The sequence below is a fragment of the Lissotriton helveticus genome, chromosome 4_1 (assembly GCF_964261635.1).
Source record: "Lissotriton helveticus chromosome 4_1, aLisHel1.1, whole genome shotgun sequence".
Taxonomy (NCBI): Eukaryota; Metazoa; Chordata; class Amphibia; order Caudata; family Salamandridae; genus Lissotriton; species Lissotriton helveticus.
This window is the reverse complement of record NC_136063.1, coordinates 78290682-78318107: the sequence shown is the minus strand read 5'-3', so window position 1 is coordinate 78318107 and position 27426 is coordinate 78290682. Positions and strand designations below refer to the sequence as shown.

At 48.4% G+C, this 27426-nt stretch overlaps 1 protein-coding gene across 1 annotated transcript in view; it reads right to left on the bottom strand.

The window, feature by feature from the left end:
- LOC144827881 (uncharacterized) overlaps window positions 1–27426 on the bottom strand; it is a 247038-nt gene that overhangs the window by 197150 nt on the left and 22462 nt on the right. Inside the window, 3 exon segments of the mRNA XM_078686046.1 lie at window positions 9192–11019; window positions 11021–12231; window positions 20248–20396. Of these exon segments, the coding sequence (XP_078542172.1) occupies window positions 9192–11019; window positions 11021–11133 (1941 nt within the window). The 5' untranslated portion in view covers window positions 11134–12231; window positions 20248–20396.

The window sequence follows — 27426 nt, the reverse complement described above, 5'->3', positions numbered from 1 at the left end:
GTGTGTTAAGACTAAATCCCGGGAAAATGAAATACGAAAACATGTGCAGGTTCTGTGTGAAAATACAATGTGGCACAAAGGCAAGCGTGTTATGTAGCAACGTGTGCAAAATTAAACCACCCTTTAACGTGTACAGTTAGGATAACATATTTGACACAAATTGGACCAATTTGTGTAAAATTTGAAATTAAGGACAGTTTCTGTCCTGGGAGATTTAGAATCTCCGGTCTGTGGCACCTATAGGACTATACAAGGCAGCACTAAGGATAGGTGCAATTGTGCTTAAACCCCATTCCCCGGTTGCGTTGTTTCTAGTTAGGATAACATAGTTAAAATGACGATGGGCAATGCAGAAAACGCACGACCTTGGTTTTCCCTGTCACACTAATCTTCTCGCTCACACCCCTACTGGCTATCCTGCCAGAAGATAACACCTCTTACCCTGGGCAGGACGTTTACTCCTCTTCCTGAAAGTTGTTCACACCTCTTCCCAAGAGGGCAGCAGCCCGTCTCAAGGACAACAGTTGTGTGCAACCAAAGACGGTTACTGGAATATTTTTGGGCAACTAAGTGACAACTTTCTTGAAATTGACATTTATAAAATAGTTAAATTACACTCAACGTTGGAATCCAGCTGGATTTAATACAATGATTCTTTTGAAACCTTAAAGCTTTATCTTTAGTAGCTCCATTTGGAAGTTAGCCATACTAAGTTGTCAGTGTGTAACCCTTTACTAACCAATGGGGGTACTAGTCTTAACACAGTGAAAAGGACAATGCAGGGGTTTTGCTGTCAGGACATGTAACACAACTGATATCCTTCTCTTCAACATAATGCACCCTGCCTTTGAGGCTCTTTAGACCTACCTTAGACGTGACTCACAAATATTAACAAGGAAGGTTTGGGCTTTGCCACAGGTTGAAATCGAATTAGCAGTTTTAAAGCTGCTCTGCCAGCCTGCAATAACAGTGCTGTTCGCTGTTTATAACCTTTTGGTATCTAAAACTCCTATGGGTCTCCAGAAGCTCCTGGACAAATTTAAGGCTTTCTGGGATGTGAGGGGCTTGGTTATTAAAACCCTCAAAACCAAGTTGATGATAATGAACCCTTGTAAATGCTTTAATCGGAACCTGGTCCTATATAATGTCCCTTTGGAGAGGGTTAGCTCCTTTGAATATTTGGGCATAGTGGTCTCCGATAACATGACCTGGAATAATCAGTTGAACAAGGCGTCCCTAAAATTCTCTCAGCTAGCAGGGGCATTGCGGTGCGAGATTTGCTTATCATATACGAAGCCCATAGCCCCCACCTCTTAAACTCTATAGCGCAAAGGTTATGAGTAGTGTACTTTTTGGGGCAGAACTGTGGGGTCTCAATCAATCAGGGCATTTATAGAGCGCGCTACTCACCCGTGAGGGTCTCAAGGCGCTGAAAAGAGGGTGTGGGGAGGGGGGGTAGGGTGCTGCTACTGCTCGAATAGCCAGGCCTTGAGGTGTTTCCTTAAGGTGAGATGGTCCTGGGTCAGTCGTAGGTGTGCTGGGAGGGAGTTCCATGTTTTGCTGCCAGGTAGGAGAACGATCTTCCTCTGGTGGTAGTTCTACAAATCCATGGGGCGAGGGCGAGGCTGGTGGAGTGGAGCTGGCGTGTGGGGGTGTAGAACGAGAGGCGGCTGTTGAGGTATTTGGGGCCCATGCCGGGGAGCGCTTTCTGTGCGTGGGTGAGGAGCCTAAACGTGATCCTCTTGCTGACGGGGAGCCAGTGCAGGTTTCTCAGGTTGGCGGATATGTGGCTGTGGCAAGGGATGTCGAGGATGAGTCATGCGGAGGCGTTCTGTATACGTTGAAGTTGTGTCTGCAGTTTGGCAGTGGTTCCTGCGTAAAGGGCGTTTCCGTAGTCCAGTCGGCTGGTGACGAGGGCCTGGGCGACGGTCTTCCTGGTTTCGGTGGGGATCCACCTGAAGATTTTTCGGAGCATGCGCAGGGTGTTGAAGGAAGAGGACGAGAAGGCGTTGACTTGCTTGGTCATCGTGAGCGAGGAGTCCAGGATGAATCCCAGGTTGTGTGCGTGGTCGGATGGTGTCGGCGCGGAGCCCAGCGCTGTGGGCCACCAGGAGTCGTCCCAGGCGGATGGGGATTGTCCGAGGATGAGGACCTCCGTCTTGTCAGAGTTGAGCTTTAGACGGCTGTGCTTCATCCATTCTGCAACATTTTTCATTCCCTCCTTGAGGTTGGTTTTGGCGGTGGCTGGGTCTTTGGTGAGGGAGAGTATCAGGTGGGTGTCGTCGGCGTAGGAGATGATGTGTTTGCGTGCGATGGCGGCGAGGGCTCATGTAGATATTGAAGAGGGTTGGGCTCAGCGAGGAGCCTTGGGGTACGCCACAGATTATCTCGGTGGCTGCTGAGCGAAAGGGAGGGAGGTGGACTCTCTGGGTTCTGTCGGAGAGTAACGAGAAGATCCAGTCTAGGGCCTTTCGTTGGATCCCAGTGTTGAAGAGGCGGGTTATTAGGGTGCGATGGCGTACGGTATCGAAGGCTGCCGAGAGGTCTAGGAGGATGAGAGCGGTTGTTTCTCCGTTGTCCATCAGGGTCCTGATGTCATCGGTGGCTGCGATGAGGGCGGTCTCGGTGCTGTGGTTGGCTCAAAATCCGGACTGGGATGGGTCGAGCGAGTTGTTTGCCTCGAGGAAAGCAGTCAGCTGTTTGTTGATGGTTTTCTCGATGACTTTAGCCGGGAAGGGAAGGGAAGGAGAGAGATGGAGCGGAAGTTCTTGAGGTCTTTGGGGTCCGCTGTGGGTTTTTTCAGAAGGGCGTTCATTTCTGCATGTTTCCAGCTCTCAGGGAAGGTGGCGGATGTGAGGGAGTTGTTTATGACGTTCCGGAGATGGGGTGCGATGATGGAGTCGGCTTTGTTGAAGATATGATGGGGGCATGGGTCAGAGGGTCGTTGTTGCTGGCGCTGGGGTTGGAGAGCTCTTTGACGATGCTGAGGAGTTCCTTGCTGTTGCGGGGTTGCTGTCTAGCTGCTCTTTGAATGATGACCTTTTGGTTGAGCGGATCAGCGGGTGGTGTTCGCGGGTGGCGATCTTGAGGGCTGCCATGTTTGTTGTCCATTTGTGGCGCCGGGTTTTTGAGGGCTCGGCAGGATTTCTTTGAGGGCGTCTGTGAACCATGAGGTTTTCCTGTTGCCGGTCTTGCCTGTAGGGTACTTCAGGGGGGTGAGGTCGTAGGTGCAGTTGGTGATCCACTGTGCGAGGTTGTGGGTTGCGTCGTTGGTGTCAGTGGTGTCGGCTGGCGGGTTCTGGCTCAGCGATGAGAGGAGCTGGTCTGTGGTGATTTTGACTCCAGCATCTGCGGGGGATCTGTTGCGTGCGGTGGTGGGATGTATTATTTTTGTAGGTGAAGTGGCTGCATCTGTGGTCGGTCCAGTGTAGTCCGGTGGAGTGGCTGAAGGAGACGTGGTTGCTGGCGGAGAAGATGGGGTCGAGCGTGTGGCCCCGCGAGGTGAGTGGGGGTGTTCACCAGTTGCTTGAGTCCGAGGTTGTCGAGCAGGGTGGTGGTGTTGTTGTTGTTGTTGTTGTCGCTGATTTTCTCCAGGTGGAAGTTCAGGTCCCCTAGGAGGATGTATTCTGATGAGGCTAGGGCGTGCGGGCTGATAATGTCGGTGATGGTTTTGCTGAATTGTGTGCGCGGGCCCGGAGGTCTGTAGATGAGCGTTCCTCTAAGGGTGGTCTTGGGGTCGGTGTGAATCTGAAAGTGAAGGTGTTCGGCGGCGGAGAGTGTGTCTTCGGTGTTGGTCGTGATGTGGATGGTGTTCCTGTGGACGATGGCGATCCCTCCTCCGGTTCGGTTGACGTGGTCCTTCCGGGAGATCTTGTAGCCGTCCGGGATGGCTATGGCGATGTCGGTGGCTGAGGAGGCGTTCATCCAGGTTTCCGTGAGGAAGGCGACGTCTGGTGCTGTTGTGTCGAGGAGGTCCCAGAGTTCGATTGCGTGCTTGTGGACAGAGCGTGTGTTGAAGGGGATGCACTTGAGGTGGTTGTTGTTAGGTCCGGTGGGTGGTCTGCAGGTTCGGAGGCAGGTGTATTTGCAGGTTTGGCAGGTGAAGGGTCCGTGGTTTCGCTTCGGGGTGGCTCGGTAGCATGCAGGTGTTCGTCCGGTGTTGAGGGTGGCGGAGTCTTATCTCAGCCGTGTGCCAGGGGTTCTGGCGCTGGGCGCGGACCGGGCGCAGACTGGCTTGCCGCTGCGCGGCATCCATATGAGGGGCACAGGGAGAAGCAGCTGGGAGGCGGGAGCGGGGCGGTGAATGGGGACAGCGGGGGCGGGGCCACAGGGACGCCACGGCGGGAGGAGTGGCACAGAAAGAAAAACGGGAGACGGGGAGGGGACACAGAAGGCAAATTGGGCGAAAGGGGGCACAAAGGGGACAACAGTAACAAGCATTGAAAATGCAATAGGTCTCGCAATAACGCGAGTCTGAACTATTAGCATTGTAAATGATTATGCCCTTTATTTTTGTGTTCTGGTTTTTGGAACATAAATAAAAGGCTTTGCCATTTACAAGGCCTATAGCTTAAATTTGCGTTAAAACGAGACCTATTGCATTGCAATGGTGGTGGTGCTGCTGAGTTTTCTCTGAATCTGCACCCACAATCTGCACCCGTGTGCGAGTGGCGTTGCGTGTGCGAGTGGCGTTGCGCGCGCGAGTGGCGTTGCGCGCGTCAGCGGCGTTGCGCGCGTCAGCGGCGTTGCGCGCGTCAGCGGCGTTGCGCGCGTGAGTGGCGTTGCGCGCGTGAGTGGCGTTGCGCGCGTGAGTGGCGTTGCGTGGGTGAGTGGCGTTGCGTGGGTGAGTGGCGTTGCGTGGGCGAGTGGCGTTGCGTGGGCGAGTGGCGTTGCGTGGGCGAGTGGCGTTGCGTGGGCGAGTGGGGTTGCGTGGGCGAGTGGGGTTGCGTGGGTGAGTGGGGTTGCGTGGGTGAGTGGGGTTGCGTGGGTGAGTGGGGTTGCGTGGGTGAGTGGGGTTGCTTGGGTGAGTGGTGTTGCTTGGGTGAGTGGCGTTGCTTGGGTGAGTGGCGTTGCGTGGGTGAGTGTGGTGTTGCGTGGATGATAGTGGGCTTGTGTGAGTGGCGTTGCGTGTCTGTAAGTGTTGCTGTGTGGGTGAAAGTGGCACAGAGCCTTTGATGTGGCCTGGCGCAGGAGAAATGCTGCTGCTGCTAATTAAATACAAGAGCGGCCGGGAAGCGGCCAGGAAACACAAGTACGGCCGGCCACATAATTAGGGGAGGAGAAGCCGCACAGCACACGATGGGAGAAGCCCTTTGATGTGCTGTGCGGCCGCGATGCGCGCTCTCTGCAGGGGGAGGGCCATTAGCCTGAACTCGCGGCAGGTCTGTGGCCAGAGAGTGGGCAAGAGAGAGCGAAGGCGTAAAGGCAAGAGCGTGTACGGGGCAGCGTGAAGGGCTGACTGCACACTGAAGCAGAAGCACACAGGCATACCGCCGTGTGTAGACAGAGCAATCAAATGCGCTCATAAGGTTCACGTACTGGGACAGACCCTATTCTTCAAAGTGGGTATGAGTCTTGGTAGGACAACATCCAGTGATTCTAGACAAATAAATCACGTAACCTCTCCGTACATAAGAATTAATGTGTCCTTGTGCAGAGCAACTGATTCCTCAGAGTAAAGCGCTCTGATACCTTCGGGTTGGGTTTGTGCTCTATTAAAGTGCACAATTAAAAAAAAAAAAAAAAAATGGAGACTGAGTTTAAACAGAAGAACTCGTAAGGAGTGGGGGAGGCAAAGATAATGGATGTGGCGTAATGGCTGGAGCCGACGTCTGTGAAGCTGGGGAACCGGGTTCAAGTCTCAAAATACACAGCTGCCAGTGAATGAACATGGGTGGCACCACAATACCCGAGCACAGCAGAGCATGCTGGAGGAGTGCCCACCGAGTGCTGGCAATACAAGTGGTGGTGCTGGTAAATTTCAGAAAAGCAGTGAGGCCTTCGCAATGGAGTGCGATGGGTGGAAGCAAGGGATCATGGAATGAAAGAAGGGAACTGGAAAGGTGAGGAAGGAAGACAGGAGATGCCCTTTCATGGACCTGATGGTGGCTGAGGTGTGGGTGCCAGCTCGAGAGGTAGAGATTCCACATGGCACTGCTGTCTGTGTGCCAAGCCTGACTACGTTTGCCGTGAGTGGGTACAAGGCAAAGATGGAAGGATAGAAGCGCGGATGGGAGTAAGTGAAGAAGAAAAAGAGGTGGCGAAGCAGGAAGTGGGATAAACGTGCTGGGAGGAGAGATGGGGGGAGGGGTCTAGAGGCCTCGGAGCACGAGTGTGAGGGCTGGGGAGTGGGAGCACAGGGAGAGGGGAGAAAGCCTTTGATGCAGCAGGGGGCGGAGCGGATACCTTTAAAGAGCTACTGGCGGCACATGAAGTGTGAAGCCGTGGAGGCAGGAGCAAATGGTAAGGGGAGGAGAAATGCAGCTGGAAGGCTCGGGCAAGCTCGTGCACGAGGACGTGCACTTGATGAAAACGCCGCTTAGTTTAGCTCTTGGTTTCACCCCAATAGGGCTCGCCTATTATATCCCTGCGGGATATTAATAGGCGAGCCCTAAAAAGGTGGTACAAATAAGTGCAACAGCTAACAGAAATGCTAAAAAGGCAACTAAAATGCAAAAACGAGCAAAAGGACACGGCAGGCAGATCGTGTGAAAGGGCACCACAGTTGGGAGAGTGGTACCGAAAAACAGATGGCAGCAGGCAACAAGGCAGTGATAGAAGCAGGGGACCAAGATCAGAGGAGGCAAGGGGACGGCAGAGGACTCACGATACAACAGCTGCAGGGGCAGGCGGCAGTAACAGCGGGTCATCGGCACGAGGAGGACCACGTGGCGGCCGGGGCGACCCACCTGTGGACAGGGTCAAGGGTCACTGGTGGAAGCAAGAAAATTAACAGTTGAAAACAACTTTCTTAGGAGTCTTGCAGCCATGCCCCAAAGCACCCTCCTTCTTTTGAAACTGGACCTGGGAGTTAGGTCCATACATGACCAAGCGAGTCTGCGACCCTTGCTTTTTTGGTATAGGTTGGTCACTACCTGGCCCCTTATGTTGCTGCTTTTAACGAAGTGTCCGCCCTAGACAGGAACAAAAACATTGGGTGGATAAAATATGTGAACTTTGTTGGGGCAGCAATTGGCTTCCCTAAAGAGCCTGCTAGCCCTCTACCACGGTACTCAAAGGACCAGCTAAAGCGTCAATATTGGCTATGGGTAGAACAGACCACCTATTCGAGGATTCGTCATGGTTGTTTAACTGATGTTTTCTTAGACATAAAATCCTCAAAATACCTTGAGAAATATTTTGATATCCTCAAAGGGCCTGGGTTTGGCTGCTTACCCATCAATGCCTTTACCAACCTTTGGCTAAACAACATCAGCCAGCCCAAGGGATTCCCATACGATCCCGACCAAAAAAAAAAAAACTGTGGGCCATGTTTTCTTTGCATGTCCAGCATACGACAGACCAAGAAGGAATTGGTTGGTCCCACTATGCAGACAGTTAGGGACCCATAGCCATCTTGACGCACTACGGATTTTACGATCGGATACAAGACCATCCTTAGTTGTGCCATTGCAAAATTCCTTTGCCGGTTCTGGGCCATTAGGCGAAGGCTCCTGTCCACTTTTCCTTGTGCCAGGGACTAGCTGTAGTAAAAACCTTACGAATCGAGGGTGCTTTAATCCCCAGGATCCTGTTTTTAACTTCCTTCTAAAATTTATCAAAATCTTTTTAAATTGGACATTGTTAGTCATTATTGCACTCGCACTTCATTCCTGTTTTATCCTTTTTACTTGATTTTTAAATGAGTACACATAGAAATGTTGCATCTTAGCGATTTCCTTGGTGTTTACAATTCTCAGTACGTGATACTTGTCCATTTGAACCTGGTGTATTATATATCTAATTTTACTTGGGTTAACTGTATCATGGGCTCCACTGCCAAGGAAGAATATGTGTGTATCTTTTATGGTTTTACAACCGAAAAAGATGATGACAGTGTGGGAGAGATGTTACACCTCGTCACACTCGTGGTGGCACAATAAATGTTGCAATCCATGAGGGACACTTAATGTATAGACCTCGCGTACATTGGTTGTCATACATTAAGGACCAATTTATACCAATTGGATATAAGCCAATCAAACATACACTTTTAAGGGTCAGAGTACATGCACCATGGCCTCGAATGCAGGGTCCATAGGCACTACACAGAGTCATTACACAGGACTACACCCAGCAACAGTAGGACAAAAATTATTCAGGGGAGCCTGCAAAAAGTCTCTCTCACACTTAACTACATAATAAAGCATTGCTTTTGTTCTTTTACTACAAATAACCAAACAGTATATCGTTCCACCAACTCATGAAATAATAATGTCTTTAAAAAGAAAAACAATGATAACAAACAGCATATTACATGTTAGGGATCTCCATATGCCATGATGTTTTTTCATGAGAATTAGTCATGTCAGTCACATTGCATTGAGGCTATAACATGGCATTTTGTCACAATAAGACATTTTTGATTCCTGCTTTGTTGTTACAAATAACGTTTTATTGCATATTTATTTTCACAGGTGTGTGTCTTCATGTGTGCATATGAATTTATGATACAAGTAGTATTTTTAAAAAGGACATACAGTTGTCATTGCGATGCAATCTTAGAAAGTGAATGAATGGGGTGATACAGACTTTAAAAAAAAACTCTTTGTCCGACACCATGGCGATGATGATCTTTACCTTTATAATTTCAACAATTCCGCACACATTTATATTTACCAGTCTCAAACCCCTGTGCAGGGCAATACAGCAATGTTTATAATATAAAGAAATTGTCAAATAATAGAATACGTAAGGCAAAAGAGGACTGATTGTATTTTGAATTTGTCTTCTGGATTCACTTATGTATCCATTCTCTCCCAAATGCTGGTATATTTCATGTCCCCTGGCTTCACTAGTACTCCACATTCTAGGCTATGAGTTTTCTACAATGAACAGATTCTCTGCTTATTTTTCAATATCTGCATTCTTGTGAAGCTTTCCTCATGTTTGTCACAATGAATTGCCTTTATTGGGGGTATCGGAGTGAAGTTTTTCCTAGATTCGAAACAAAGAAAAGGTTTCTCTCATTATGGATTGTCACAGTGATTTCTTATCAGTAACACTTTCCTACATTCTGTGCATGGATACGGTATCTCACTAGTGTGGGTTATTTGATGACTTATGAGGGCTTTCTTCCTAGTGAAGCCTTTCCCACATTCAGTACAACAATGCGGTTTCTCAACAGTATGGATTCTCTGATGCCTCAACAGCATATTCTTCTGCATAAAGCTTTTCCTGCATTCTGTACACTGATAGGGTTTCTCCCCAGTGTGTATTCTGTGAGGTTTCAACAAATTGCTTTTAATAGTAAAGCTTTACCTGCATTCTGTACACGGATATGGTTTCTCACCAGTATGGATTGTCTGATGCGTCAAACTGCTTTTCGCAGTAAAGCAGTTCCCGCATTTTGTTCACTGAAAGGGGTGCTCACCAATATGGATTCTATGATGATGATATAACAGCGTACTCTTCCGATTAAAGCTTTTCCCGCATTCTGTGCACTGAAAGGGTTTCTCACCAGTATGGATTCTCAGATGCCGCAACAGCGTACCCTTCACAGTAAAGCTTTTGACGCATTCTGTACAGTGATAGGGTTTCTCACCAGTGTGGATTCTATGATGATTCAACAGCAAACCCTTCAGAATAAAGCTTTTCCCGCATTCTGTGCACTGAAAGGGTTTCTCACCAGTATGTATTTTCTGATGCTTTAACAATGTGCTCTTGTCAGTAAAGCTTTTCCCGCATTCTGTACACTGAAAGAGTTTACCAGTATGGATTATCTGATGCTGAAGCAGAGCATTCTTCTGATTAAAGCTTTTCCCGCATTCTGTACACTGATATGGTTTCTCACCAGTATGTATTTTCTGATGACTCAACAATGTGCTCTTGTTAGTAAAGCTTTTCCCGCATTCTGTACACTGATATGGTTTCTCACCAGTGTGGATTCTCTGATGATTCAACAGTGTGCTCTTTTCAATAAAGCTTTTCCCGCATTCTGTACACTGATATGGTTTCTCGCCAGTATGGATTCTCTGATGATGCAACAGTGTGCCTTTCAACGCAAAGCTTTTCCTGCATTCTGTACACTGATAGGGTTTCTCACCAGTGTGGATTCTCTGATGTTTCAACAGTGTGCCTTTCAACGCAAAGCTTTTCACGCATTCTGTACACTGATAGGGTTTCTCACCAGTGTGGATTCTCTGATGCATTAACAAATTGCTTTTCTGAATAAAGCTTATCCCGCATTCTGTGCAATGATGGGGTTTCTCACCAGTGTGGATTCTCTGATGATTCAACAGTGTGCTCTTTTCAATAAAGCATTTCCCGCATTCTGTACACTGATAGGGTTTCTCACCAGTATGAGTTCTCTTATGGTTCAATAGCTTACTCTTGTCACTAAAGCTTTTCCTGCATTCTGTACACTGATATGGTTGCTCACCAGTATGGATTCTCTGATGCTTCAACAGCTTACTCTTCAGATTAAAGCTTTTCCCGCATTCTGTACACTGATATGGTTTCTCACCAGTATGGATTCTCTGATGCTTCAACAGCTTACTCTTCAGATTAAAGCTTTTCTCGCATTCTGTACACTGATATGGTTTCTCGCCAGTGTGGATTTTCTGATGATTCAACAGTGTGCCTTTCGAAGTAAAGCTTTTCACGCATTCTGTACACTGATAGGGTTTCTCACCAGTGTGGATTCTCTGATGTACTAACAAACTGCTTTTCCGAATAAAGCTTTTCCCGCATTCTGTGCAACAATAGGGTCTCTCACCAGTGAGGATTCTCTGATGCCTCAACATTGTGCTCTTCTCAGTAAAGCTTTTCTCGATTTCTGTACACCAATAGGTTCTCACCAGTGTGGATTTGTTGATGCGACAACAAATTGCTTCTCACAGTAAAACTTTTCTGACATTCTATGCACTGATGGGGTTTCTCAACAGTATTGATTCTCTGATGGCTCAACAGCATACTCTTCACATTAAAGCTTTTCCCGCTTTCTGTTCACGGATAGGGTTTCTCCCCATTATGAAGTCTGATGCACCAACAGTGTGCTCTTTGCAGCGAAGCAATTCTCACATTATAGCCGGAATGGGTTGGCCGATGCATCTACAGTGTTCGGTTCCCACTGAAGCATTGCCTACATTCTGTACAGCGATAGGGCTTCTAACCAGTACAGGTACTGTGATGAATGTACTGTATGATACTCCAAGATTTTCGCACATTCGGTACACTGAAAGGGTTCCTCACTAGTAAACTTTATCTTATGCTTCACCAGGTAGCCGTTATAAGTTAATCTTTTTCCACTTTCTGTACAGTCACATGGTTTCTAACAAGTATGGACTATATGACAACAATGATTTCTTCTCAGGGAAGTTTTTCCCACATGCATTACACTGAAAGGGTTTTTCACCAGCACAGATTATCTGTTGCTTTACCAATGCGCCATTCTCAGTGAAGCTAATCCCACATTCGACAAGTCTAGCGTTCATCACCTTTATGGACTCTCTGGTCTCAACAGCTTCTTTGGTTCACTGGAGCTTTTCCCACATTCCGTACACTGGTACGACCTATCCTCAGAAAGAACTATTTGATGCATGTGCAGCAAAGAACCATCATTGCAGGTTTACCCACATTCCATACAGCGTAAATTTCTCACCAGTAAGCATTCTATGATATTCCAACAGAAATGTTCTGGGGTCATGCTTTTCTCACACTCCTTACACTGGTATGACCTATCCTCAGGATATTCAGATTAACTGCTCTAATTACACATTAGAATTACATTTGTGGGAGTCCGAGTGAAGCAAAGGTTTTCACACTTGGTATACTCAAAGAGATAATCTCTGGTGTGCATATTTTAAAACAGTCCATAAAGTTGAGCTTTGCATGAGTTTTTTCACACACAAGGTCTGTGTTTCTCTCTTGAACACATATATATCTATCTATCTCGTAAGGTGTGTATCCAGGTCCAACCTAGAGCAGAGGATTTTTTCAAACTTTACACACTGATACGCTTCATCATCTGGCGCTGGGGTGCTGCATGTCTCTTCTTCAGGTTCTTTGATTCTGTGAATAAGAAACAAATTGGTGAGGATGGGAATGAAATCAAAGGGACTATAAAAGACAGAGAAATTGGATGAGGAAGGAGTGATTTTGAAGAGAAGGGCAGAGGAGAAAAGCACAGGGGTCGCACTTGAGATATTAAGGTTTATTGTCGTAGTTAGAGCATAAACGTAAAGTACATTTATCTGAATGCATCTGGTGAACTAGTTGATCCAGTTGGTGCCTCTGTCAATCTGATCAGACTGTTCAGTTTTGAAAAATAAACCTTAACATGTCATTTAACTGGTTGCTAGCCCAGCTGCAGCACTAATACACCAAAGATTGATCAGTAACTTCTAGGACTAGTAGTGTGTGTGAACCGTCCCTCCACTGACTCAAGACTCCAAATACCATATCCCTGGAAGCACCACTGGAACCGCCTTCGGATCTTAGTGACTTTGTGAAGTAAACTTACACAATTCAAGTAATAGTGGATTACTTCTCTGAACAAACTAGCAGTATTTCAGATCCAAGGAGTTGTTTCAAACCATTGCAGGCACACAATGTCCTAAGGCAAGTTAGTTTTCTCCATAAAACAGAGATGTGAGGGCATGTCATGCCATTTCAAAAATTCATATAGAAATTTTGCAATACAACCTCTCTCCTCTTGTCTCTCAATGACTAACTGGGTAAGGAAGTATAAAACAACCAACAGAGAACAAACAGACAACTGGTCTCTGGAGGAATATATATTCCATATTTACTAACCAACTACTAGTAAACACACATCAGTGAATCATAAATCACGCAAGCATACATGGGGAGTACAAAGCCAAGAATTATTTATGATCCCAACACAGGCAGCCCTACCTCGCAGAGGATTCAAGACAGGCAAGGCCTGGTACTGTGAGGAAGGTTAGACAACATCCTTCTCTCGCCAGAAAATAATCCAGGACCATGAGAGCCTTTCCAGCCTTGCAAAGTAGGTTATACCCCTTAGGAAGCCAAATGACACCCATCAGCAATCATTTCCTGTTGGTGTACCCCCACCATCAGACCGTGCTGTTCCAAGGGAATAGGAGCTGGGGTAAGAGGCATGATAAAGGTTTGGGGATCTGGGAGGGTGACACCCACCTCTGCCAGGAACCACTGACCATGCTCACTACAGAATTGACTGCTGAGCAAAGAGTCACCTCCCTAAGACCGAGCATGACGGGGAGTGTCGGACCACCTCCCTCCTGCCTGGTCTAAATTTTGTTAACTTAGTAGAGTGGGGATTTTCGAAGTGCAAAATAGAGACCTGGTCCTAGACTAACCCCAGACAACATTTCATTGATATGTTTCCTGCACAACCATTTTGCCACAAAGTCCCTCACTCTTTATGCACACATTTTCAACACACCAATAATTCTTTCCAAGCTCTCTATGCATTCCACACATACCAAGGGAGGAACGTGAACATTACAAAGTTGAAAGTCCAAAGGGAGGAAGGACTTTCCGGAGAGAGCTCAGAACTACAACCATGTAGGGTCCGACATGATATGTGCCCTGAGCTGCATGGGTGGGTGTAGAAATCATCGCCCTCCTCAGCACACCAAGAAACACAATGTGTCCGGTAATCAGCCCTGGCAGAGAGGTAGAGCGCAGCCAGGATAACATCTGCCACTTTATCTGCAAATCAAGAATGCTTGCTCAGTCTTGAACCATTAAGGGGCACAAATGTTTTTTCAGGTTGTATTTCTTTAACCCATACCAGGCCTATTCTGAAGTTGACATTTTAAGATTCAATACAATTTAAAGTAAACACTACATGTGCAAGTGATTTCAAAGGTACCTTACAGTGTGAGATGATTAGAAAAAGAACACTGAATGCATACAGTGATCACGAAGGTACAATAAAGGATCAAGTACACTGTATGCACTGGTCTGTGACCAATTCATAGGTTTGTATGAGGGAGACTTACAGCAGTCCCAATCAGGGTCCTCACCCCATTCTAGTGATGCCTCATCTTTAGCCACAGTAATATCCAACCACAATCATACGTGGGGTTGGTGCCCCATCCCTCAGTGATGCCCCAGCTCTCTCATGACCTATGGAAATATGCCAAAGTCATCCTTCTTTTGAAACTACCCTCAAATGATGCAGCTCGGCCAGGAAACTATAAACCAATTTCTCTCCTGGCATTTCGGTTGTTCAGTGCTCCTCTGATGCTACAGGGAGCTCAGAGGAGCGCTGGGGCTTCAGGGAGCTCAGAGGAGCATTTAGGCTGGCAGGAGCTCAGCCTGGCCCGCTCACTCTACGTGAGTTTCTCACAGGTGCGGCACTGAGGCAGATTTAAAAGCTTCCATCAGACAAGGCTGGAGTGGAGAACCACGCATCAAGCAGCCGAGACACACGACACACGTTAGCAGGCAGAAGAATACCTTAGAAGTTGTTACCCTCCCCTGCTCCTCAAACTATGTTCACAGCTCACATTCTGCAGCGCCCAGCTCCCACACCTGCCTATGATGAAAGATGGAGTTCATGGGGGCCAAGAGGTGGTAGATAGAGCTCGGGACGGCCATCACTTGACCTCCTTTGCTACTCCAGCCCAGTTTCCAAGTAGCAGGCAACAGACGTGCATCCACAGCCATCTAGTGCAGGCCTTCCAAATCCTTGTTTTTCTACCACCCATTGAATGTTTTCTGTAAAGAGTACCTTCCATAAAGGAAAGTTGGCTCAGTAAAGATTTCAAACCGCTGAGCCAGAAAAAACATTTAAATAGATAAAATGTAATTTTTTTGCACATTGTCATTATGATTCAAAAAGTGTTTTTGGGTTAAATTGTTAAAAATAACTATGATTTTTTTACATACCAATGTCTATGAAATATATTACATTAGTGCACACTGCTTTTTTTTGGCTTGGCAGTGATGACATTGTAAACTTTTCATCCAAATTGTTGTTTACATGTGGAATGGAAATGTGTGCCCTGTGCAGACTCCAGCAGTCTGAAATACTCTATATTGAGACACAGCTGATATATTTTTGGTTGAAACTCTAAGCCTCTGCTGCTCCGAGCCCTCTGCAGTCCCAGTGCTCCCCTGAGTTCCCTGCAGCCTCATTGCACCATTGAGCCCCCTGAAGCTTCTGTACTCCTCTGAGCCTTTGCAGCCTTGGTGCATCCCTGAGCCACAGTAATCCTCTCAGCCCACTGCACCATCTGTACGTCTCTGAGCACTGCAGCCTCAGTGCTCCCCAAAGCTCCCTCCAGCCCGTGCTCCTCTGAGATCCATGCTGCCTCAGTGGTCCACTTAACCCCTGTAACCTAGTTGGTTCTGTGAGATCCCAGCAACCTCTGTGCCCCTCTGAGCTTCCCACAGCCTCAGTACTCATCTGATCTCCCTGCAGACTCACTGCTCCTCTAAGCCCTCTGCAGCCTTGGTGCTCCTCTGAGCCCACTGCCCACTGCAGCCTCGGTGCTCCTCTGAGCCCACTGCAGCCTCGGCGCTCCTCTGAGCCCACTGCAGCCTCGGCGCTCCTCTGAGCCCACTGCAGCCTCGGCGCTCCTCTGAGCCCACTGCAGCCTCGGCGCTCCTCTGAACTCCCCCTAGCCTCAGTACTCCTCTGAACTCCCCCTAGCCTCAGTACTCCTCTGAACTCCCCCTAGCCTCAGTGCCCCTCTGAGGGCTCAGAGGAGCACTGATGCTGCAGGGGCTCAGAGGAGCACTGATGCTGCAGGGGCTCAGAGGAGCACTGATGCTGCAGGGGCTCAGAGGAGCACTGATGCTGCAGGGGCTCAGAGGAGCACTGATGCTGCAGGGGCTCAGAGGTGCACTGATGCTGCAGGGGCTCAGAGGTGCACTGATGCTGCAGGGGCTCAGAGGTGCACTGATGCTGCAGGGGCTCAGAGGTGCACTGATGCTGCAGGGGCTCAGAGGTGCACTGATGCTGCAGGGGCTCAGAGGTGCACTGAGGCTGCAGGGGCTCAGAGGTGCACTGAGGCTGCAGGGGCTCAGAGGTGCACTGAGGCTGCAGGGGCTCAGAGGTGCACTGAGGCTGCAGGGGCTCAGAGGAGTGCTGAGGCTGCAGAGAGTAGCTCAGAGGAGTGCTGTGGCTGCAGAGACCTCAGAGGAGAACTGAGGCAGCAAGAGCTCAGTTGAACACTGAGGCAGTAGTGGTACAGGACCAAAGTAGCTGCAGGAGCTCAGAGGGGCAATGAAGCTGCAGAGGGTTAAGAGGAGATTTAGGGCTGCTGGGGCTTAGAGGATCACTATGGCTGCAAGGGCTCAGAAAAGCACTGGGGCAGTAGGGGCCTCAGAGGAGCACTAAGGATGCTGGGAGGTCAGAGGACCACTGGGGCAGTAGGGGCCTCAGAGGAGCACTAAGGCAGCTGGGAGGTCAGAGGACCACTGAGGCTGCAGGAGCACAGAGGAACACTGGCCCGACAGGGGGGGGGGGGTCAGAAGAATACAGATGCTGAAGGGGCTACAGGCTGCTTAGTGGAGTACTTAGGCTACAGGGAGCTCAGAGTGACACTGAGGCTGTAGGTGCCTCAGAGGAGACCTAGGGCTGCAGGGGGGCTCGGAGGAGCACCGATCCGGCTGCAGGGGGGGCTCGGAGGAGCACCGACCCGGCTGCAGGGGGGGCTCGGAGGAGCACCGACCCGGCTGCAGGGGGGGCTCGGAGGAGCACCGATCCGGCTGCAGGGGGGGCTCGGAGGAGCACCGATGCGGCTGCAGGGGGGGCTCGGAGGAGCACCGATCCGGCTGCAGGGGGGGCTCGGAGGAGCACCGATCCGGCTGCAGGGGGGGCTCGGAGGAGCACCGATCCGGCTGCAGGGGGGGCTCGGAGGAGCACCGATCCGGCTGCAGGGGGGGCTCGGAGGAGCACCGATCCGGCTGCAGGGGGGGCTCGGAGGAGCACCGATCCGGCTGCAGGGGGGCTCGGAGGAGCACCGATCCGGCTGCAGGGGGGCTCGGAGGAGCACCGATCCGGCTGCAGGGGGGCTCGGAGGAGCACCGATCCGGCTGCAGGGGGGCTCGGAGGAGCACTCCGGCTGCAGGGGGCTCGGAGGAGCACTCCGGCTGCAGGGGGCTCGGAGGAGCTCTGGGGCCGCAGGGGGCTCGGAGGAGCTCTGGGGCCGCAGGGGGCTCGGAGGGGCTCTGGGGCCGCAGGGGGCTCGGAGGGGCTCTGGGGCCGCAGGGGGCTCGGAGGGGCTCTGGGGCCGCAGGGGGCTCGGAGGGGCTCTGGGGCCGCAGGGGGCTCGGAGGGGCTCTGGGGCCGCAGGGGGCTCGGAGGGGCTCTGGGGCCGCAGGGGGCTCGGAGGAGCTCTGGGGCCGCAGGGGGCTCGGAGGGGCTCTGGGGCCGCAGGGGGCTCGGAGGGGCTCTGGGGCCGCAGGGGGCTCGGAGGGGCTCTGGGGCCGCAGGGGGCTCGGAGGAGCTCTGGGGCCGCAGGGCGTTGCAGGGAGATCAGATGAGCATTGAGGCTGCAGAAGGCTCAGAGGAGTAGAGACTGCAGGAACCTGAGGAGAGCAGGGAGGTTGCAGGGAGCTCAGGAGAGCACAGAGACTGCAGGGAGCTCAGGAGAGCACAGAGACTGCAGGGAGCTCAGAGGAGCCCTGAGGCAACAACGGGCTCAGATAAGCACAGAGGCTGCGGAAGGCTCAAAGTAACTAGAGGCCCAGAGGGGCCCCTAGGCTACAGGGAGCTCACAGGAGCACTGAGGCTGAAGGGGGCTCAGATGAGCCTCAAGGCTGCAGGGAGCTCAGAAGCGCACAAAGGTTTTAGTGAGCTCAAAAGAGCCCCAAAGGTGTTGAGAGGAGCCCCATGGCTGCAAGGAGCTTAATGGAGCCCCAAGGCTACTGTGAGCCCCAAGGCTACTGTGAGCTCAGAGGAGCCCCAAGGCTACTGTGAGCTCAGAGGAGCCCCAAGGCTTCAGGGAACTCAGAGGAGCCCCAAGGCTTCAGGGAACTCAGAGGAGCCCCAAGGCTGCAGGGAACTCAGAGGAGCCCCAAGGCTGCAGGGAACTCAGAGGAGCCCCAAGGCTGCAGGGAACTCAGAGGAGCCCCAAGGCTGCAGGGAACTCAGAGGAGCCCCAAGGCTGCAGGGAACTCAGAGGAGCCCCAAGGCTGCAGGGAACTCAGAGGAGCCCCAAGGCTGCAGGGAACTCAGAGGAGCCCCAAGGCTGCAGGGAACTCAGAGGAGCCCCAAGGCTGCAGGGAACTCAGATGAGCTCCCAGGCTGCATGTAGATTTAAAAGAGCCCCATGAAATAGCGAGGGGTCCCACTTACCCAAAGGACAGGGCACTGTTTAGACTGAAAAGTCAAAAATAAAATTCCTGTTGGGCTTGTAGATGCAAATTTAATCATACTCTTCACCGTCACTAAATCTCATTACATACCTCTTTGACCCGCGATAGCATGAAGGTTAAGGTTAATACCACACCTGTGTATTTTTATAGAAAAATGATTCCACTTTATTAACATGTATCCAATCTCATTTCTAAATCAATCATTTAAAAAGCTAAACAATACAATGTCTCAATCCTATCCTACATAAAAACATTAAAATTCCAACAATATAACTTATTTTTCAAGAAGGACCGAATGAACATTGCAATTCATAAAAATACAAAAACACAAACATAGACAGGGAAAATACAACAGATAGTCACATGTCTTTTAAAAGTAACCAAACATTTTTAGATCATTGATTGTATCAGAGTATCATGAAACATTAGTATTGGCTGTGTTCCACAATTTCTTCCAGGTTTGGTTTTAGTTATGCATCAACGTGTTTCGGTGGGCACCCCATATTTATGGCCACCGTCTTCGGGATAAATTAATGTTTCCCAAAGTCAAGTTAAAAATGAAATGGCCAAATTCCTCTATTCACAAGAACAAAGTTGTATTGTTATTCTATTCTTAATGTGGTTCGTGGTTTGTGGTTTGCAGCTCAATCTATCAGGGTTTCTATTAATTTCCCAGATGCATAACTATCATCACTCATCCGTACTCGACTACCACCATTCATACCAGATAAAATCTTTGTGTCCATAGTTTTAGTTTACACCTTACATCATTCATAATGAGTATATATATTTTTTTTTTCATAGGAGTAATACTTCGGGAACCCACTAATACTGGGGCTCTCTCCCAGGTAATATTGTACCTTATATGCCCGCTCACTGGTATTTTTTACTTGATTATATATATATATATATATATAAATAAATAAAAAATATTCAGATTTCACCCTTCTCCAAAAGTGTGCAATTTCGCCACACGTTCCTTATATGTAGCCTCAAGTAAATAGTCTCACCTCGAGCTCAGGACATCTAGAATAGAGGAAGATTTGAACTAATACATTTCTATAGTCTTTATATTATGTTCCCCTATTTACCCCAATTATTCCCATACCTTATAGGTACCCGCAGTGTGGTGACCAAGAGTATACTTTTCTTAAACACTCTAATTCAAATGGAATTAGTTTAGGAAGATTCAGTACTATATTATGTTTCAATCTTGTCTGGTGGTCAGGTTTTTTTCTTTGGTCAGTATTGCAAACCTAAAGAAACCAAGTGAACATATACAAATCCTTTCTTCATGGTTCCAATAGCTAATTTAATCTCCGTTTACATTATAAAACTCTATATAGTTTGTTTGTACCTTACAGAAAGATTCTTGTCCTCCACACTCTAATTCATATAAACACTTTGATTGGGTCGAATCTTATATTCTTTCTCAATCTTGTCTGAGTGTCAACTTAATTCTTTAATCAATATTAGAATCCTACAAAGATTAAGGGAACCTATGTTAACTCTTTCTACAATGGATTTAATAGCAAATAGAGTCTTAGTTTATACCTACTATTTCACGAATGTGGCAGCTGTCCTCCTTTCCTCGATCGGGTCTAAAACAGAACCTACGTAATATAAAGAAGGTATTTCCTACCTCTCCCTTATAGTAAAATATTGTATATGTTTAAAAAGATTTTGTATTTATTTAACCTCCCTCTCGTAACTGACTTATTTAAGCCCCTAGGTCTCCATTCCTACCTCACGCTTCTTGGGACGTGTGGTTCGTCCTCCTTCACTTTCGTTTTGCAATCTCTGCCGCCATTTTCTTCGATGTTAAATGTGTTTCTTTGTCGCGGCAAAGGTTATGGACACGTCACTAGTTTCCTCTCATAGTTAGTATCGCCATCCTAAGGTGGTTAAATTAGTAACACATGATTATCCAACAATGCTTATATTTAGTGTTTAAAACACTGTATGTCAGTGTTGAGGAGAAATGTATTATGGAACAACATTGTAATTCACATATATAACCCCAAAGTTTGTTAAACCGGTTTATATCTTCCCCCTAACTTCTATGTTTATTTTTAGGTCTCGCCTGTCGATGCGCATGCGCATCGAGCTTGCGAGCCTATTGCGGCTTAAACAACCTTTAACTAAGAAGCAAGGAATCGTGGCGATTCCTTGCAGTGCCCGTGACTTTTAAGCTCAATGCGCATGTGCATTGAGCTTAAAAGCGCGTGCACATCAGTTCCCTCAGCCGCAATCGCCGTCTGTTCCCTCACCCGCATTCCTCCGACACCTTTTGAAGTGAAGCTTATCTTCACTTCAAAGGCCCCGGCTTCTTCACACCCACATGCCGCTCTCCCCGCTCCGCCCCCTCCCCTGCCCGCCGTGTGCATTTCTCCTACACCCCCTCCCCACAGCAATGCCCTCCGTCTGTTTTACAATTTGAAGAGGTAATCGGAGTGCCTCCTCACATTTCACTTCACTGCCTTCCAACCTCATGGTTGAAACTTTAGTCACCATCTCCTGTTTGTCGTACCCCAAGCAGCGGTACCCGCACTACCAATCCTTCTGTTATGCCACATCTCTCAGCTTACAGATTCCTTCGCTCTTTCTTTTACTCTCCACGTTTCTGCCTTTTTCACTCTCTTCCAACTCTCTCCCCCCTCTCCATTTACTTACACAAATCTCGCAGATACCCCAAGCAGCAGTGCCCGCACTACCAATCCTTCTGTTATGCCACATCTCTCAGCTTACAGATTCGCACTTTCTTTTCCTCTCAACGATTCTGCCTCTTTCACTCTCTTACAACTCTCTCCCCCCTCTCCATTTACTTACACAAATCTCGCAGATACCCCAAGCAGCAGTGCCCGCACTACCAATCCTTCTGTTATGCCACATCTCTCAGCTTACAGATTCCTTCGCTCTTTTTTTTACTCTCCACGTTTCTGCCTCTTTCACTCACTCTTCAAACTCTCTCCCCCCTCTCAATTTACTTACACAAATCTCGCAGATACCCCAAGCAGCAGTGCCCGCACTACCAATCCTTCTGTTATGCCACATCTCTCAGCTTACATATTCCTTCGCTCTTTCTTTTACTCTCCACGTTTCTGCCTCTTTCACTCTCTCTTCCAACTCTCTCCCCCCTCTCCATTTACTTACACAAATCTCGCAGATACCCCAAGCAGCAGTGCCCGCACTACCAATCCTTCTGTTATGCCACATCTCTCAGCTTACAGATTCGCACTTTCTTTTCCTCTCAACGATTCTGCCTCTTTCACTCTCTCTTACAACTCTCTCCCCCCTCTCCATTTACTTACACAAATCTCGCAGATACCCCAAGCAGCAGTGCCCGCACTACCAATCCTTCTGTTATGCCACATCTCGCAGCTTAGATTCCTTCGCTCTTTCTTTTACTCTCCACGTTTCTGCCTCTTTCACTCTCTCTTCCAACTCTCTCCCCCTCTCCATTTACTTACACAAATCTCGCAGATACCCCAAGCAGCAGTGCCCGCACTACCAATCCTTCTGTTATGCCACATCGCTCAGCTTACAGATTCCTTCGCTCTTTCTTTTACTCTCCACGTTTCTGCCTCTTTCACTCTCTCTTCCAACTCTCTCCCCCCTCTCTATTTACTTACACAAATCTCGCAGATACCCCAAGCAGCAGTGCCCGCACTACCAATCCTTCTGTTATGCCACATCTCTCAGCTTACAGATTCGCACTTTCTTTTCCTCTCAACGATTCTGCCTCTTTCACTCTCTCTTCCAACTCTCTCCCCCCTCTCCATTTACTTACACAAATCTCGCAGATACCCCAAGCAGCAGTGCCCGCACTACCAATCCTTCTGTTATGCCACATCTCGCAGCTTAGATTCCTTCGCTCTTTCTTTTACTCTCCACGTTTCTGCCTCTTTCACTCTCTCTTCCAACTCTCTCCCCCCTCTCCATTTACTTACACAAATCTCGCAGATACCCCAAGCAGCAGTGCCCGCACTACCAATCCTTCTGTTATGCCACATCTCTCAGCTTACAGATTCCTTCGCTCTTTCTTTTACTCTCCACGTTTCTGCCTCTTTCACTCTCTCTTCCAACTCTCCCCCCCTCTCCATTTACTTACACAAATCTCGCAGATACCCCAAGCAGCAGTGCCCGCACTACCAATCCTTCTGTTATGCCACATCTCTCAGCTTACATATTCCTTCGCTCTTTCTTTTACTCTCCACGTTTCTGCCTCTTTCACTCTCTCTTCCAACTCTCTCCCCCTCTCCATTTACTTACACAAATCTCGCAGAAACCCTAAGCAGCAGTGCCCGCACTACCAATCCTTCTGTTATGCCACATCTCTCAGCTTACAGATTCCTTCGCTCTTTCTTTTACTCTCCACGTTTCTGCCTCTTTCACTCTCTCTTCCAACTCTCCCCCCCTCTCCATTTACTTACACAAATCTCGCAGAAACCCTAAGCAGCAGTGCCCGCACTACCAATCCTTCTGTTATGCCACATCTCTCAGCTTACATATTCCTTCGCTCTTTCTTTTACTCTCCACGTTTCTGCCTCTTTCACTCTCTCTTCCAACTCTCTCCCTCCATCTCCATTTACTTACACAAATCTTGGTGAGGCACAGGCAGCAACACTCCAAGCTTCCCTCACACACAGAGCAGGTACAGCACAGGCAGCAACAGTGCAAGCTTCCATCACACAGAGCAGGTACAGCACAGGCAACAGCAATGCAAGCTTCCCTCAAACACGGAGCAGGTACAGCACAGGCAGCAACAGTGCAAGCTTCCCTCACACACAGAGCAGGTACAGCACAGGCAGCAACAGTGCAAGCTTCCCTCACACACAGAGCAGGTACAGCACAGGCAGCAACAGTGCAAGCTTCCATCACACACGGAGCAGGTACAGCACAGGCAACAGCAATGCAAGCTTCCCTCAAACACGGAGCAGGTACAGCACAGGCAACAGCAGTGCAAGCTTCCCTTACACATGGAACAGGTACAGCACCGACAGCAGCAGTGCAAGCTTCCCTCACACACGGAGCAGGTACAGCACAGGCAGCAGCAGTGCAAGCTTCCCTCACACATAGATCAGGTACAGCACCGACAGCAGCAGTGCAAGCTTCCCTCACACACCGTCACACACCCTCACTCACCCTCACACACACACACACACACACACACACACAACAAAAGGAAGAATAGAAATAAACTATCCTAATCCACACTCTAACTCCAAGATAGAAATCCTGAGTCCTAATTCACCCTAATAAACTAACAGCCTAATTCACCCTACAAATACACCCTCAAGATACGCAACAGAAAGACATCCTAGAAAATAACAACCAAAGTAAAAATACGCGCAATGATGTTTATCAAGCTTCAGGTCACCAAACCAACAATTATTAGGACAAAATAACACCAACAAAAGAACGAAGAAATATCTGTCAGGATGCGAGGACGAGGATGTACAAACACAAAAGTAAAACAGCCTATTTTTAACTTGGGTAATAAACAAGCACTATTCATCCGGTAAATGGGACGGATTAAACACAATTGTCACGAGTTACACAAAAAGCCGTAGGCATATAACAATAGCAGTTCATCACACGGAATTACATCAAATATAAAAAACATATTACGCAACTTGGATTCAGCGCTAACATCATCAATAAACATTACATATGTCTCTTAGCTTCACAAAACAACTCGTAATACAATTAATACATTTGAAGTGTACAATATTCATGGCGAAAAATGTACTTAGAAACTCAAAGAACAGCTCTTGTACGTCAAATAACAAACAACTGCTAATAATACATTACATAACACTTTAAGAAAATAAATACATTACATATCGAATAATAAAAACAAGACTTTAATTACATTACATAATATTCATTTCGAAATATTACAAACAAAAAAATACAATGTCAACATTATTAAAAATACACTCCTATTCATTCGTTAACTTAAACATACTATAGGTAGTAAATAAAAACACTTACTTACATATAAATTACATAAATAACTAAAATAATTACAATCGCTAACAAAATATGTCACGATTTATATAAATACACTCATAATTATTAACTAATTTATGCATACTATCAATACTACTTTAAATTAGATTAAAAAAACACGTCGAGGAAATCTCTTACCTATCATACGACGCACCAACAGCACACGAACAGGAACACGCCTTCCGCATCCGGCTATTCTCCATGTTCTGGAGAATTCCAACGATTACGTATGCAAATCGGAACGCGACGTCAAAAACGTAGCGCTCCGATTGGCAAAAAAAAATGTCAATCAAAAAAAAGACGTAACGGTAGGGAAAAGAAAAAAAAAACTAGACCGCTAACCTGGTAAATGTAGGTAGCGTTAAGGTGGCGCTTTGCGTCAGACATTTTAATAAAAAAAAAAATGTTCAACCTCAACCCCTCACCCTCAATCACCCTCAATCACCCTCACCCTCACTCACCCTCACCCTCACTCACCCTCACTCACTCACCCTCAACCCCTCAGCCTCAACCCCTCACTCACCCTCAACCCCTCACCCTCAACACATCACTCACCCTCACTCACTCTCACTCACCCTCAGTCACCCTCAGTCACCCTCAGTCACCCTCAACCCCTCACTCACCCTCAACACCTCACCCTCACCCTCAATCACCCTCACCCTCAATCACCCTCAACACCTCACCCTCAATCACCCTCACCCTCAATCACCCTCAACACCTCACCCTCAATCACCCTCACCCTCACTCACCCTCAACACCTCACCCTCAACCCCTCACCCTCACTCACACTCAACCCCTCACCCTCACCCAGCCTCAACCCCTTACCCTCAATCACCCTCACCCTCACTCACACTCAACCCCTCACCCTCACCCAGCCTCAACCCCTCACCCTCACCCAGCCTCAACCCCTCACCCTCACCCAGCCTCAACCCCTTACCCTCACTCAGCCTCAGCCTCACTCAGCCTCACCCTCACTCAGCCTCACCCTCACTCAGCCTCACCCTCACTCAGCCTCACCCTCACTCACCCTCAACGCCTCACTCACCCACAAAACCTCACCCTCACCCTCACCCGTTCACCCTCAACCCCTCACTCACCCTCACTTACCCTCACCCCCTCAGCCTCACCATCACTCACCCTCACTTACCCTCAACCCCTCAGCCTCACCCTCACCCTCACCCACACTCAACCTCAACCCCTCACACTCACTAACCCTCACCCTCAACTCCTCACCCTCACTCACCCTCAACACCTCACCCTCACCCTCCCTCACTCAACACCTCACCCTCAATCACCCTCAATCCCTCAACCACCCTCAACCCCTCACTCACCCTCACTCACACTCACTCACACACTCACTCACCCACACTCACTCACTCACCCACACTCACTCACTCACCCACACTCACTCACCCACACTCACCCCCACTCACCCACACTCACTCACCCACACTCACTCACTCACCCACACTCACTCACTCACCCACACTCACTCACTCACCCACACTCACTCACTCACCCACACTCACTCACCCACACTCACTCACCCACACTCACTCACCCACACTCACCCACACTCACCCACACTCACCCACACTCACCCACACTCACCCACACTCACCCACACTCACCCACACTCACCCACACTCAACACCTCACCCTCAACACCTCACCCTCACTCACCCTAAACCCCTCACCCTCACCCTCACTCACCCTCAATCACCCTCACCCTCACTCAGCCTCAACCCCTCACCATCACTCACCCTCAACCCCTCACCCTCACTCACCCTCACTCACCCTCAATCACCCTCACCCTCACCCTCACCCTCACTCACCCTCACAACACATATTGTGTTACAATAGGTGTCACATTTGCAGAAGATAAAACTATCTAGAGATGTAGCATAACGACCAGAGCTGCCATATAAGTCACGTAAATACTAAACATGTTGCATTCAAAATGCTATAGGTGTCACATTTGCAAACGTTATAACTATTGGCATTGTAAATGACAAAGCCATCAATATAGCAATTTTAACATCGCAAAAATAAATAAATTATGTCATTTACAAGACCAATAACTACAACTTTTCTAATGCGATACTTATTGCATTCCAACCCCACTCACACACGCAACGCCACTCACACACGCAACGCCACTCACACACGCAACGCCACTCACACACGCAACGCCACTCACACACGCTACGCTACGCCACTCACACACGCTACGCTACGCCACTCACACACGCTACGCTACGCCACTCACACACGCTACGCTACGCCACTCACACACGCCACTCATCCACGCAACGCCACTCATCCACGCAACGCCACTCATCCACGCAACGCCACTCATCCACGCAACGCCACTCATCCACGCAACGCCACTCATCCACGCAACGCCACTCATCCACGCAACGCCACTCATCCACGCAACGCCACTCATCCACGCAACGCCACTCATCCACGCAACGCCACTCATCCACGCAACGCCACTCTTCCATTTGCAAAAAGAAAAATGTCTAACTATTCTATTGCGAGACCTATTGCATTTCCAATGCTTGTTAATGTGTTTCTTCTAATAGAATTATAATAAAACCGCAAGTCCACTCTCTATACTCATTGTGACATAAAGATATACCTATGATTCATGCAGAAACATTGATCGTATTCTCCACACACACCACAAGTACGACACATGGCACACTGGCCGCACCCTAATTAGTCAAAGAACAGGATCTGGAGCATATAGTCTTTCATAGGTTTATTGCAGAAAGAAACAAATAGTATCAGATTTAATAGGTATTCTATCACCTTCAAATCCTTTTCTACGTGGGTTTACAGCATGCTGGACCCTTTGTACTCTTTTGAACAATTTAAAATCGCCATAAAAAAATACATTTGGCG